This window comes from Astatotilapia calliptera, chromosome 9 (assembly GCF_900246225.1).
Source record: "Astatotilapia calliptera chromosome 9, fAstCal1.2, whole genome shotgun sequence".
In the NCBI taxonomy this organism is placed as follows: Eukaryota; Metazoa; Chordata; class Actinopteri; order Cichliformes; family Cichlidae; genus Astatotilapia; species Astatotilapia calliptera.
Genome location: NC_039310.1, coordinates 18,070,646 through 18,085,553, shown reverse-complemented (window position 1 = coordinate 18,085,553; position 14,908 = coordinate 18,070,646). Strand labels below are relative to the sequence as shown.

At 39.5% G+C, this 14,908-nt stretch overlaps 2 protein-coding genes across 2 annotated transcripts; both read left to right on the top strand.

Moving 5' to 3' along the window:
- The first annotated feature begins 438 nt into the window (after positions 1-438).
- On the top strand, positions 439-7,972 carry hhatlb (hedgehog acyltransferase like, b). Its single transcript, XM_026179620.1, has 12 exons — positions 439-638; positions 2,545-2,688; positions 3,993-4,060; positions 4,149-4,262; positions 5,211-5,405; positions 5,486-5,695; positions 5,962-6,133; positions 6,349-6,493; positions 6,579-6,614; positions 6,699-6,900; positions 6,994-7,135; positions 7,210-7,972. Exons 2-12 carry the CDS (start codon positions 2,583-2,585, stop codon positions 7,419-7,421), a joined length of 1,602 nt encoding a protein of 533 aa, XP_026035405.1. The 5' UTR covers positions 439-638; positions 2,545-2,582; the 3' UTR covers positions 7,422-7,972.
- Positions 7,973-9,313: 1,341 nt separating this feature from the next.
- klhl40b (kelch-like family member 40b) lies at positions 9,314-13,274 on the top strand. The gene is made up of 6 exons (XM_026179619.1): positions 9,314-10,723; positions 10,886-11,046; positions 11,146-11,253; positions 11,386-11,571; positions 11,758-11,907; positions 12,166-13,274. Exons 1-6 carry the CDS (start codon positions 9,593-9,595, stop codon positions 12,275-12,277), a joined length of 1,848 nt encoding a protein of 615 aa, XP_026035404.1. The 5' UTR covers positions 9,314-9,592; the 3' UTR covers positions 12,278-13,274.
- Positions 13,275-14,908: the final 1,634 nt, after the last annotated feature.

Below are 14,908 nucleotides of genomic sequence, written 5' to 3'. Positions count from 1 at the left end.
TGAGCTGTTGTTAGAATCTGAGACACGGAGCTTCAGGCTGCTCAAATTTGCAGGAGGCTTAGACCATCCCAAAACAGACCTGGCAACATGTAGAATGGAAAATTTTTTTACAGATAAAATATCTGGGTCTTTTTTCTTTTGACAGTAAAAATAGTTCCTCAAATCTTCAAAGTATGTTATGTTAAGCAGTGTGACGCAATGCAGACATGAGTACATGTAACTATGTAAATATAATGAGGGCTTCAACTTCAGACTTTTCAGTATTAAATGTGAAAATATCGACATATGGCTTGAGTGAGTTTTGCTAACTATTTGCTGCTTATTAGCAAATATAGGCGACCTGAATACATGTCCAATGTTGTGTGGCTCATAGTCTATTATACTGTTTTAGCAGTCCTCCCGTTCCGCCCCCCCTGTGTCAGTGGACAAAGTACAAATACACCATGTCACCTTTAACTGGTGGCAGCTCCCTCTCAGGGAGTCAGAGGGACCTGCAGCTTGACCTGCACTCTGTGGAAGCACAGCAGATGCAAAACTTTATCTTTCCTTTCATGTTCTTTTTTTATGTGACATTTTAAAGTGCCTTTGAAACAATCTGAATTTTCTTTAACAACTACTTTGGGCTTACTGCAATCAAGGTCAGTATCACAACAGGTGGTGTGGAGGACAAACTGAAGTGCATGACCGTGTGGCATTTCAACAGCATGCATCTCATTCAGACACCATGAAGAGAAAGCAGGAAGGGGTTTTACTGTAGTTCATTGTTGCTTCATTTAGCTGAGTTTGATTTTTCTCTTATAGCAACACGTAGCTGTTTCATTGTGTGCAAGCCTAAGCTGCAATTCATCAGAGAGAAATCGTTTAGTTAAAAATAGCAGCAGCTGCACTTTAAATTCTAATCGGTCAGTTTACCCTCCACCTTTTTATGAGAAATGAGAAATGTGTCAAACAAGTCAAAGAAACAATATTCTTAAATAATTGAAGCTTAAAATCAGGCATTATACAGCAAGGTTTTTGGAACAGAATATATTAAATAAGGAGGAGAAAGCAGGTTCTTATTGTACCAAAGAAGAGGCATCAGAATCCACAAAGCAAAAGATAAATAGTGAAAAGAACCACTCTTTGGCACAATAGGAGGGCATGCTTATAGTGAATTATGCAGTTTATTATGCAGATGCAAATCAAATCAAATCAAATATGATCTTGTAAGATACGTTTAACCGTCAAATATTAAACTATCCGACCAGGCCTACTAATACAGTTCATTTAGGTTTAACTGATTTTTTGCTATAGCTGACTCTGACTGTTCCTTAGTTGCTAGTTTCTAGTCTTACTAAAGCAAATTCTGGTACCTATTAGAGTCAAAATACTACTACTAATAATATTAACAATAATAAAAATAATAATGATACAATATGTTTTAGGGCAGGCCTCCCATGTAACAGAAAAGTCATGACCCCTATGGTATTTCAGTGTCTCTCAGTTCCTCTGTCAGCTCCACCCCTCTCAACATGGCGACTATGAAAAGTGTGATTAATTAATGCCAGTAAAACCAGCATGTCATGTGACTTAATTCTTCCCATGTTATCACTGGACTATTAGAAACTCTGATACAACAGCATCGTGACCAATCATGTCATGAAGTCATTCGTAGATCTCAGGGTGCAATCAGCCACTGCTGCTATACACAGCTTACCTTGTTAGCCAGCTAGCTAGCTTGTGAGCATAGAGAAATCCTTGAGTAAATCATCGGTTAAGTCAAAAACTGCAATCCTATAAGTGGTTCCTGGTCCCAAAAAGCTTAAGAATTGCTCAATTTAAACTACCTAAGTGTAAATAAACCAGAAAAAACAACATACCATTTTAAAAGTACTATTTAAAATCTGATGTGTTAGTAAGAGTGATCTAATAGCAACACTGATGGTTTTTTACTCTGAGGTGTTAAAAAATAAAAAATCCTACTGCTCTGCTTTCCTTTGAATAACGGATGTGGAAACTTCGTTGACAGCTGGACTAATAATCTTTAAAATTAGCAGTTATTAATCCATTTGATAAATGTACAAAGATAAGTACAATAAAAATGTGGAAAGTCCTCTGTGATAGTCACAGGTTAAGAGGAAGCAAATGGCTTTTGTTACTTTCCATCTCTGATAATGTGTCACAGAAAGTTCACGGATGACAGTTACCTAAATTTAGAATCAGCGATGGATTAGAGGTCTATTTTAGTTGGGTTATGCAAAATAATGTAATAAATGCCCTCATACAAATACTGCAGTAGGACTGTGACACTTTTTGTGAGGCTCAGTTTATTTTTAGGATTACAGCTGTTCATGAAGAATAATGTGCCACCCTTCCTGTAGTACAGCAGTGACTGGGATCCAAAGGATCCCCAAAATAAAAGATAACATCAGGGGAAAGGGGATGAACCTCTGGCATATGTGTCTTACTGTAGGCAGGATAACTCAGGAATGCTATTTGGCACCGCCTGTTTTAGGTGTGACAGACAGATTAAAGTACTCTGACTTCTCTGTGGTTTATATTCAGGAGCCTCCGGAGCTCCGTGCTGTCCTGACTGCATCGCCATGGGGCTCAAAGCTGCTCTTCCCAAGTATGAGATTTATTTCTACAACACTGTTTTGTGTCTGGCCATGTTCTGGGCCACTAGCTGGATCTTTGAGGTGTCCAGTTGTGAGTATGAGTTAACACACTGACACACATGCACACAGAAAAAGAGCATCCGAATATTAAGCCTACTGTATTTGGTCATTTATAATGAAAACTGTCCTAACTGGTGGTGCAGGTGGATTCAAACTTAGGACTCTGAGTTAAAAGTTCACAGGTTTATTTACAACAATGAAATACCAGGAATTGTATCTGAAAGCTTTAACACAACGAGGTCTGATGTCAGGTTAACAGGTAAGTCCACAGCTTAATTTTTCCCACAGGAATGTCTTTAAACAAATTTTGCAAATTTCTCTCAAGAGTTTCTGCACAGAAGCATCCAAAATGCTACTAACTGTGTAGGGAAGCTGTCCATCAATGACCCAGATGGTTGGAGGGGGGTTGGAAGGGGGTACAACAGACTGGACTAAGTGGGTTTCGACTGGAATATGTGCAACGTTCCACATGCTGTCAATTCTCATATTCTGGGGTAGCTTAAGACAGACACACACAGAGTTAATCAGAACCTCAACTTCAAAAGGACCAGTGTAGTGTTAGAGTTGGGTGAGTACTCTTCCCAGGTAAACTGGAAAGTCCAGGTGGACCTGTCGGTCGATGCCACACGCCAGAGACCTGCATCTAGCTCCTGGTTAGTTCCCTCTGCTTGCTTGTTGGTCACATGTGTTTCTTGAATGATGTTTGAGCCAGAGGTGACCAACAACTAAACGTGTACAGAATATGATGAACCAGCACAGGACTAGGTGACAGAAAACTACTAAGAAGACCATTTTGTTTAAAGGATATCTATTTATATTTATAGCATAGAAATACCTATGAAGTACTAGTTAATCATATATTAATTCCGTGACTCTATCCTAGACTATCTATACTTTATAAACAAATTATCTTGCAAATTAAATCATAAAAAGGACTAAAACAAAGCTTGACTAAATTATTTTCCTCTTTTTCCTGATCAGCATACATTAGATTCCTCGAATGCAAAGTTCATCTGAGACTGTAGCACAGTCACGTACAGACAATACACTGTGAAGTATACATATGGGGGAAGTGTCACAGTGTAAGGTTGAGGAGTCTGAGCTATGTAGACCACGCTGAGGAGAACAGGTGTCGGTATTAATACCACCGAGCACAAGAAGAAAATAGTCCCTCTGTTTGGCCTACATTTGTTTCACTGTCAATCTAGCAAAGGTTTGTCATTTGCACTCAAGGGCAAGAAAAGAAAACACGGTGCACAGAAACACTTGGCTTCTGTACCAAACTATAAAATGTTGTATTCCCCCCCCCCCCCCCCCCAATTGTCCCATTGTTAGCCAGTGCAAACAGAAAGACTTTCAAAACCAGCGTGAAGCCAGGATGGTACTACTTTGGGAGGAAAATGGTAAGAAAATGAATGCAGCTCATTTGTCATCATTTGTTTGCAGAAGTGTTCTCATATTTCTAATATTGTTGTGCTCGCTGGTCTACAGGAAACTGCAGATTTCGAGTGGCTGATGTGGTTTTCCACCTTTAGAGACCACATCATATTTGCGCTCTCTGGTCATGTGCTGTTTGCCAAGATCTGCTCCATGCTGGCTCCACAGGTGCTTCTCCTGACAGATTGATGGATTGTTTTCATTGAGCTTCTGTAGGCGGATTAATGTAGTATAGGACAGATCCAATATTTACTGCTAGTGTTAATAATCTGAGTGAAGCACTGAACTGCAATGAACCCAAGTTTATTTCTCACCATTATCTGGCAACCTCAAAATCTTCTTTGTCACACCTGAGCTTTTATTTGTTTTTTTGTTTTTTTTAGCTGCTCTTTTCCCAGGGTGGTATGATCTAACACCATACATCTTTAATGACCTTAAAAAACAAGAACTGGGTGCACAAGAGTTCATTTAAATCGTCTGATTTCCTTGCATGAACCTGCCTTTTAAGTGTGGTCTAAAAAATTTTCAGCAGGGTTGAGGTCAACCCCTTGGGAAGGCCAGTCCAGAAGCTTAATGTTAGCCTGCTTTAGCCATTATAAAACACAGTTGCTTCTAAGTTTTAACCGTTTGGTTGTTGAGGTGAAGGTTAAAAACTTGGAGGTTGTCCTCAGTCTTCATTGTTCCGTCCACTTTGTGCAATGTATCAGTACCAGTGGCACCAAAACATCCCCAGAGCATGATGCTGCCACCACCATGCTTGACACTTGGGACATTGTTCTTCGGTTTGAAAGCCTCAACTTTACTCGTCCTAACATACCTCTTGTATATGTGTTATAATTGCTCAATCTTTTTCTTATTTGAGCATAAAAACTATTCTCCATGAGATATTTGGCTTGTCCATGTGGGCTGCTGTAAATTTCAGTTGAGCTAGAGGATGTTGATTTTGGAGCAAGTTTATATCTCTTGGGTTCATCAAGTTAAAAACCACTGTAGAACCTTCAAAGATTTAAGTGACCCTGTATGTATCATTCACTCGTTAAAGATGATATTCATGCCCGTGATGAATGTATGAAAACTTTTAAACCACAAGGGTGACACCATTTTTCTGTCCCACAGTATCGGTCCTTGGTATATATGGTGTATGGCCTGCTTGCTGTGTGGACCAGCATGGGCTGGACCTATGTCACCCTCATCCTCTCCCACTGTATCCTGCTCTACAGCATCTCTTTAGTGAAAATCCGCTGGCTTTGCTTCGTCACTGGTCTTTGTACGCTGGCTACATTCAAGTGTGAACCCTTCATTTCCTGGCAGGTAAGCTGCTGGCACCCAAACACCTCAGTGTATTGTCTATACATTTCTCATGGTCGATTCCCCATGTCTTCTCTAAACAGGCAGGTTTTGTGGAAGGGGACTTTGAGTTGCGTCCTGTTTTCTTCTATGGAGGATGTGGGTTTACAATCATGCGTTGTATGAGTTTTGCTCTGGAGAACTGTGAAAGAAAAGATGGCAACTACAACATCTTGGAGCTGCTCAAGTACAACTTCTACCTCCCTTTCTTCTATTTCGGGCCTATCATGACTTTTGATAAATTTTATGTTCAAGTAAGTTTAATTTGATTCTTTACAGGTTACAAAATTATTAAGTATGACGATCGTGTGACCTAAAATTGATGGTTTCTTTTACTTTTCTTTACTGCTCATGAAGATATTTAGAACACACAATGTAAAGTTTACATGCATTTATGTCGCCATCAGTAAAAAAAATCTGACGTTTAAAATATCCCTAAATAACAGGGCCTGTTGTCTGCAGAGGCTGAAAGTTTCTGGCTTTCTCCGTAGTTGTGATGTGTGTTTGCTGCCCTCTGCAGGTCAACAGGTGTGACCTTACCAGGAAAGAGCGGGAGATGTGGAATATCAACCTGCACGGTGTGATCCACCTTATCGTCATCATTGTAGTGGACATCCTTTTCCACTTCATGTACATCCTCACCATCCCCACTGACTTGAAGCTGATGAAGCACCTGTCTGACTGGGCTCTAGGTCTGTGCCACTTCACGAAAATTCCCGTTTTAATATTTTTAAACCCAACGGCATGCAAAAAAAAAAGCACAAATGAAGACTGAACATTAACATATAATTAAAAGCTTTGACTTTATGCAAACAAACATTAACATGAAAATTTTCCAGTTTTAATTTCAATTATTTGAGATGAAAGGAAACTTGCAGCAGAACTGATGTCACTGCATTGTTTCCAGTGGGGCTGGCTTACTTTAACCTGGTGTATGACTGGGTGAAAGCAGCTGTGATGTTTGGAGTCATCAACACGGTATCCAGACTGGATCACCTTGACCCTCCTAAACCACCAAAATGCATCACCATGCTCTATGTGTTTGCTGAAACGTGAGTGAGGCTTGAACACAAGTGAGTGGTTCCAGGCGTACATGTGGTATAATTCTATAGTACTAAAGCTGATTTTGTTTTGTAGTCACTTCGACAGAGGGATCAACGATTGGCTGTGCAAGTGAGTGTCTCCAAAAGGCCACCAATATTAAAGTCATGTTAATCATTTGAAAAGCAAAGGTTCTGATGAAGCCCTAATCCACAGGTATGTGTATAATTACCTGGGTGGAAAGCACGAGAACATGGTGGAGGAGCTTGTGGCTACACTGTGCACCTTCGGCATCACCATCCTCTGGTTGGGACCCTGTCAGGTGGTCCTGGTCTGGGCTTTCCTGAACTGTTTTGGTCTCAACTTTGAGCTGTGGACAGGCAAATTCTTCTCCGTGGAGCCATTTAGCTCTTTTGAGGTTGGTCAGATGAGTTTGTTTGTACACATCAATAAGCAGTTTATAAAGGATAAGGGATTTAACGTGCATGTTGTATATAAATATGATTTGCAGATGGCAATGTCAGAAGCGATGTCTCGGCGCATCAGAGCCATCTTCAACACTTTTAACTTCTGGAGCATTGTGTTGTACAACATTCTGGCCTTGAACAGTTTGGACTTTGCAAAGTTGGTTGCCAAACGGCTGCTTCTAAAAGGTGATTTTGGTTGTTAATTATGAGGCAACTTTGCCATTTCTTACCAGCTTATTAACAAGGAATTACCTTCCCAGGCTTCCCCATAACCACCATCATCGTCATGTTTGTGACCTACTGTCTGATTCAAGTGATCAAGGAGCAAGAGAGGAGACAGGCACTCATAGACGATCCCGATCCACTCCCACCGGCACCGCCTCCAAACGCTGCCACCAGTCCTACCACCTCTGCAACTGCACCCACTGCTGCTCAGCCAGTCGCAGATCCCAGCAAAGAAAAAGCAGAGTAGATATTTAATTTTTAACGAATGGTTACAATGATGAAAATTGTGAGTTCTGTCCAAATGCTAACAGTATTATGAGTTTGAATGGATGCAGACAAGCTCGCTGTAAATAAAATTTTAAGTATTTTTACCTAAGGGAGAATTTAAAACTTAATGGAAAAAAATTACAGTAAATGAATATTTACTGTAACATATTGTGAAGTTCACCTGTATACTAACCAGGACTAACAATAAAACTACATTGTCGGGACTGTGATTGGTCTAGAGCAAAAGTAAAGATTAGTGAAAACATTTGTACTTTGTGTGTTTATGCAGGTTTTTGTTCTCTCCGATGAAACTGCTGGCGCTTTTTACACTACATGAGTCAGTGTTGAGTCTTGTCATAGTACCGTGAGCCATTTCTGTTGCATTACATCAGCACTTTGTCACTGAATCCTGTTTGCTGCTTCCACATGGAAAACACTTTGAATACTGTTGGGAGGGAGTGCTACAGACACCTGTGGTGAATCACTGCTCTGACCAGAACAAGGCAATAAAATGGATTTAATAACATCAAACGGCGGAGGTTCCCTTTTTTTGTTAGGGTAAATTTACCAGGTAATTTTGGCAAATCACTAAGAAAAAAAATATGTGTGACATTTAACTGTGTTTTCATGATTACCTGAAATGTTTTTAATATTTTTGTGTTAAACTGATGCAATAAAACATGAGTGTTTGAGCCTCTACAGCTTTTGAGACATTAGCTGTCCCATGTTTTTTGACACGAGCAGTGTTCAGGGTAAAATGGTTCAGCTGATCAGTGAAAATGTCCCACTGTACTCAGCCAAAGCCCCTCTCATCCTTTCCTCTACCCACTAGTTGTATTTTTAAAACACTTTTGATGTCTGTCACATTTATCACTTCTATATCAACATGTTTCTTTCATCCTTTTTTCAGGTAGTGTAATGTGAAAATGGAATGTAAGACATAGAATAAGAAATATATCAAAATATTTTTAAAATGGGGAACTTTAAAAAATATCTAAAAAACTCAACTCAGAGGGTGGCCCACTTTACCTGAAATGAATCACCCATTTTATCTAATACATGAGGGTAAATTGGGCTGGTAATTAAAAATGTTTTTTCATACAAATTTGCTTAATTTAGAAAATTATCTGCATTTTTCTGGCAGAGGACAGCACAACATGGATTATGAATCAAAATGTCTAGATGTTCATTTGGTTCTTATTCACCTTATTATTGAAGAGTAAGTTTTAACAAGTCAGGTCACTCACCATGGAGTTTTCTGTGGCAAAATGAACCATCATCCTTGCAATCTCAGACGAATCACATCAAATGCTAAATGTTAAGTACTGTTTACTTTTAAAGACAGCTTTTAAAGAGCTAAGACAGTCAAACCTTAAATGGCCCATTTTACCTGGGTTATTACATGCCTTTCTTTTTCAATGAAAGTGTTTTGGTTCTGTTCAAATAAAATAAATTGCTTCTTAACAACACTTAAACTAATTCAGCTCTTTAGAAAACAATAATTTTCATAGTGGTAGTGGCAGCCTATCAGATCACCAATAAACTGAGAACTGTTAGCTTAGCAAAAAGACTGGTCTAAAAGAGCAGCTGAACAAATATATTGCCAAATCCTTATTTATAACTCTCTCTTTGAAATGAACAAGAACACTATGTTAAACATTCTGTGTATTAAAATAAATCTATTAGTCATTTCAGAGTTTCCTCTGTTTTCCACAGAGTCATCGTCACATGTATGTAATGCTACAAAATGCTAAGATGACCCCCTCAGAGAAGCCTACTAAACCATGTACTCCAGGGTCTGCCATGACTCATGCTGGACACAGTTCCCATTAAGCAGTGTGTCAGCTGTCTGGGAGTGGGTCGGTGTGGACTTCGAGGTGGGACAAGGGGAAGCATGGATATTACATTTCAAGTTCCAGAATAAAGCCCATTGCTCTACACCAAGCACCCAGTCTATAAATAAACCTCCAGTTGGAGTTCAGTTGAAGGGTCAGGACAGCTGAGGAAGTGGGCTGTCTCTGGTGTGTCTGAATACTCTTTTAAATCCTCTTTCCAGGCTAGAAACTAGAACAGCTTAGTTATAGAGGAGATACATTTTGTTTGATTTCTTTAGCCCCTGAAAGGCTCTTCATACTTCTTCTGCCAGGAACGATGGCTCTGCCTATAAACCCAGCGGATGAGCCCAGATTGTACCAGCAGACTCTACTCCAGGATGGCCTCTATGACCTGCTGGAGAATGATAAGCTGGTCGACTGTGTGCTGAAGATCAAAGACAAAGAGTTTCCCTGCCACCGGCTCGTTCTGTGTGCCTGCAGCTCATACTTCCGCTCCATCTTTCTTTCTGACCTGGACGAGAGCAAAAAGAGGGAAATTATCCTGGAGGATGTGGAGCCAGGTGTCATGGGGCTCATCGTGAAGTATCTGTACACCTCCAAGATCAATGTGACAGAGCAGAATGTCCAGGATATCTTTGCTGTTGCTAATATGTACCAGATCCCTTCAATTTTCACTGTATGTGTGTCTTTCTTACAAAAGCGCCTAAGCCTCAGCAACTGTCTGGCTATCTTCAGGCTCGGCTTGATGCTGGACTGTCCCAGATTGGCCATCTCTGCTCGAAACTATGCCTGCGAGCGCTTTCAGCTCATCTCCAGAGATGAAGAATTCCTCCAGCTGCTTCCCAGTGAGCTGGCAGCCATTTTATCAAATGACAATCTAAACGTAGAGACAGAAGAGGAGGTATTTGAAGCTTTGATGAACTGGGTGTCCCGGAACAAAGAGACAAGAGAGAAAGAGCTGCCGAATTTGTTGGACTGCATTCGTTTGCGTCTTGTCAATGAGGACTATCTGAGAGAAAAAGTGGAGAAACACAAACTTATCTCCTCTAACCCCGAGTTGCAGCAGAAACTCCAGCTGGTTAAGGATGCCCACGCTGGGAAAATGCCAGAAGTTAAAAAAAGAAAAAGCAAGGAGGAGGAGGATGGTGGAGCAGGGAATGATGGAGAGAGTGAAGATAAAGATGATGAAGAGGGCCTTCTCCCAAGCATCCTGAATGATAATCTTCGATTTGGGATGTTTGTCAGAGACTTGATCCTGATGGTTAATGATGCTGGCGCTGTGGCCTACGACCCAACGGGGAACGACTGCTTTCTGGCATCACTTTCCACACAGATTCCCAAAAACCACGCCAGCCTGGTGACCAAGGAGAACCAGATCTTTGTGGCCGGAGGATTATTCTTTGATGAACAGAACAAGGATGATCCACTGTGCTCATACTTCCTGCAGGTAGGAGAACGTCAAGACAAAGTTTGTAGAAAGAAAAGAGAAGATGAAAAACTTCCAATTACATGCGGTACACATACAAATATAGTTCAGTGCAAATATTTTTCTACACTGTAGTTCTGTACACTGTAAACATTTACAAATGTTTGACTCCTGTGACCACAGTACGACCCGGTCAGTGCCGACTGGCTCGGCATGCCTCCCCTGCCTTCTCCCCGTTTTCTGTTTGGAATGGGCGAGGCTGAGAACTCCATCTTTGTTTTGGGAGGAAAGGAGCTGAAGGAGCAGGAGCACATGCTGGATTCAGTCTTGGTATACGACAGACAGTGAGTACAGCCTTGAGTTCATGTATGAAATTTTAGGGAAAAAGCACTCAGTTTGTCATCCTTAATAATTAACTACATAATGTGCTTTGTCATTCACAGATCCTTTAAATGGGGCGAATCAGAGCCGATTCCATACCCAGTTTACGGCCATACAACATTATCTCATAATGACACTGTATACGTGATTGGAGGAAAGGGAGACAACAAGTGAGTACATGCTTCAAGCAAAATATTAATGTTCATATTAAAAGTGTGACCCTAAAAGGCTTCAGGATTTAAAGGAGGGTTTTCTTTATCTCAGAGGTCACTATTGTGAGTCTTTGTCCCTTTTGTAAAAAGGAGCTGTCTAAAGAAGATGTGTGCCTACGACGCCAAGCGTTTTGAATGGAAGGAGCTCGCGCCCATGAAGCACGCACGCTCCTTATGTGGAGCCACCGTTCATGAAAACAAAATATACGTGGCAGGAGGCGTCACTGACAATGGCCTGACAGACACTATGGAGGTGTATGATATCGCTACCAACAAGTGAGTTTCCTATATTTATATTTCTTTTCTTTTACTTTATTTTTTAGTTTAGTTTGTTTCTAATTATCTGTTGTAAAGCACACAGTCAGTGTAAAGTTACAACACATCATAATAAATGTAATAAAACTGTGGCTAAATGGTTTATCTAACTGAACATTTTTCTGTGTGTGTGTTAACGCGGTGCAGGTGGTCCGACTTTGTGCCGTTTCCTCAGGAACGTAGCTCCCTGAATCTCGTGTCGTTGGCTGGTTCCCTCTACGCCGTTGGAGGTTTTGCCATGATGCCTTTAGAGGACAGCGAAGAGGTTCTTCCTAAAGAGATGAACGACATCTGGAGGTAGATCGTAACAGACTTTAAAAAAAAAAAAAAAAGTTATTTCAACTGTTAAATTGTCTTTGCACAACTGTAATCTTAATTATATTTAGTATTTACTCAATTGTGTTAGTATTTAAAATGTTACTCAGTGAACCCAACATAAGATGCCACCGTCCTGCTTCAGTTCATAGTGGATATTTAATTACTTAAATTTAAACGCAAATGAGGGAGATAGGAGCCCTGGGAAAAACAATGACGACTGTCTCTTAACCTCCTCAGGTATAATGAGATGGAGAAGAAGTGGAATGGGATCCTGAAAGAAATCAAGTACGCCTCAGGGGCTTCAGTTTTGGGGGTGCGACTGAATACCTTGCGTCTCACCAAGATGTAAAACCCCCTCCAGTCCCCGTTTATGAACATGAACCTGTTTAGTTCACAGTTGTTGTACCAGAGTCCAAAGAACGGTTCAGGGCCACAGACATCAATGTTCAGCTCAATGTGTTCATTGTTCTCTTCCGTTTTATTTTACGCATTTGATTTTTTGTTGTAGCTTTTCTAATTATAACAAATTAATACTGTGGATTTGTTTTTTTGTTTCTTTTTGATCTATAATAATTTTATATATGTCTTTCTACAAGTTTAAATCTGATTCAGACTAAAACTACAGAGTCAGTAACCTAAAGACACCTGTTGCACTGTGTGGAATAAATCAAAATATTAAAGTGTCTAAATCCGAGTGGAAAATATAAGCATTTCCCAACAGATGGCAGCAAAGTTGCCAAAAAAAAAGCACTACTGTAATATAAAAAACAAAACACAAAGACACATCTGAATTTGCAATAATATATCTATACTGTTTAATATTGAAATGATTTCATTACGCTCTGTTGTGTTACAGACAGTAAACACTAGTCAATAATACAATAAAAGACAGAAAATACAGTCTAATGTTATTAGCACCTCTAGACACTACTGTCCTTGTACTGTTTTTAGTATTTTATCATAGCTGAACGTGACGACTACTGCCTACACATGGGCTTTGTACACCAGAGTTAACTAAGTTGTAGTGTTAACATTATAGAGAGTCAGCAAATAACAGTACACATTATGGTTTCTTTAACACCGCTGCAGTATGAGTAAGGGAAATGCAATGTGATGCGAATGTGAATAATACAGCTTTGAATAGACTATGGCATTGATGCTTATGGTTACCATCACATGTAGCTTCACTCAAAAACAGGGGAAAGCCACCATAAAACATATGTTAAAAAAAACAACAACAACAACTAAACTTTCTCATGCAAAAATTACACTTGTTTCCCACTTTTAGTTCATATGGAGCCCTCAAACTGCCAAAAGGTAGCAAAAGATTCATTTTAACCTGAATTGAGGAATATCACACACACACACACACACACACACACACACACACACACACACACACACACACACACACACACACACACACACACACACACAAAACATTCAGTAAAACAAACACAAAGTTATTTAATTCAGTCAGGTATTTTGTGGTTTTCTCATTTTACTATTGCAGTTACTATTTGCCAAATCACGTGCTCGTTTTTCTTCATTCAGGCTTTTTGACCTACTGATGTTTCATTTTCCTCACCATGTGTTAAATTCTCCTAATGCATATATAATAAATATGGATGAGTATTTGTTAATGGCAGTGACTAATTTGAAATTCATGTAATACTTGTGGAGTAACTTAGAGCGCTTTGTGGCTAGCTTAGCTGAAAACAGTGCCCACAAGGATTGTTGGCTAGCTAGGCAGCTATCATGAAACTATGCCAGCCAGCATTACATACAGTAGTGTTAATCAATCTATTCTTTTGCCAACAGGTATTCAAAAACAAAGTTTCTTAGTAATAGTCAATCTACAGTTTGCCATTTGACATCACAACAGACTGCAAAAGACTATTTTTGTGCTAGCATTTAGACTGTTATGTTAGCTTTTCAAAGTTTAACCAAGTAAATTGAAGTTTTATAAAAAGCTTTAGATCTTGTCATTTTTTTCCACAATAGATGAATCCTTTGTCTATAAATGTAATCAAATTTGACACAATTTCTTGTTCACAATTAGTGGAAATGTGTGCGGCATTAGTGAAAACCAGGAGGTAATTAGCTTCATCTCAATCAAAAAATTTAAGAACCCAACCAAATATAGACTGTTGGGACAGAAGTACTGGGCAACCTACACATTACACCTTGTGTGTGGTCAATTACTTTTGTCCATATTCGAGTGGTTTCGAACAAGTGAAACCTCTTAAAATCTCATTTGTATTGCACTAACAATGCTACTTTTTGGTATCATTAGATTTGTCAGTTTTGGGGCTCCATGTGTTTACCCAAACACTAACAGATTTAACAGAAAAAAAATCAACTCTTTACTCAAGAACAAAAAGAAATACAATACTTTCTCTCCAATATCCATCATGAGTTTCAGTTTCTAAAATAAGACAGCAATATTTCCAACACTTTTCTTGAAGGTGAAGGCCACAGAATAAAATTCTTTTGGATACACACTTCATCATTAGCAGCTTTCAAAAGAAAAAAAAAGAGAGAGAGAGAGACCTAACTTAGTAATCCCATGAGCACTCTCCGAAGTGCCACTCTCACAGTTTGCTATGTGGCAACCTTGGGTGCACTGCAGAATGCACAGTCACCGTGGTGTCTAGGCACCCACTTAATCACTGACAAACCTTCATTTAAGGACAAGGACAGGTCCACCTTTGCCTAATCTAATACAAGCCTTTGGCTGCTAGCCTTAGTAAATTAGAATTTGGCTAATCAAAATACATAGAGTCAACCTGCCTGGAATACAGGACTCCTGCACACTGTGCAACATTTCCCTTTTCATGTCTAACAATCGTAGCTTTACTGCCGTTTCACTGTAAAACACTTAAAAATAATAATAAAACAGCCTGTTTAATTCATTTTTCACAATTTAGGTAATATCTGGGATAATAAATGTCCATATCTGATACATTTCCTCTTTACA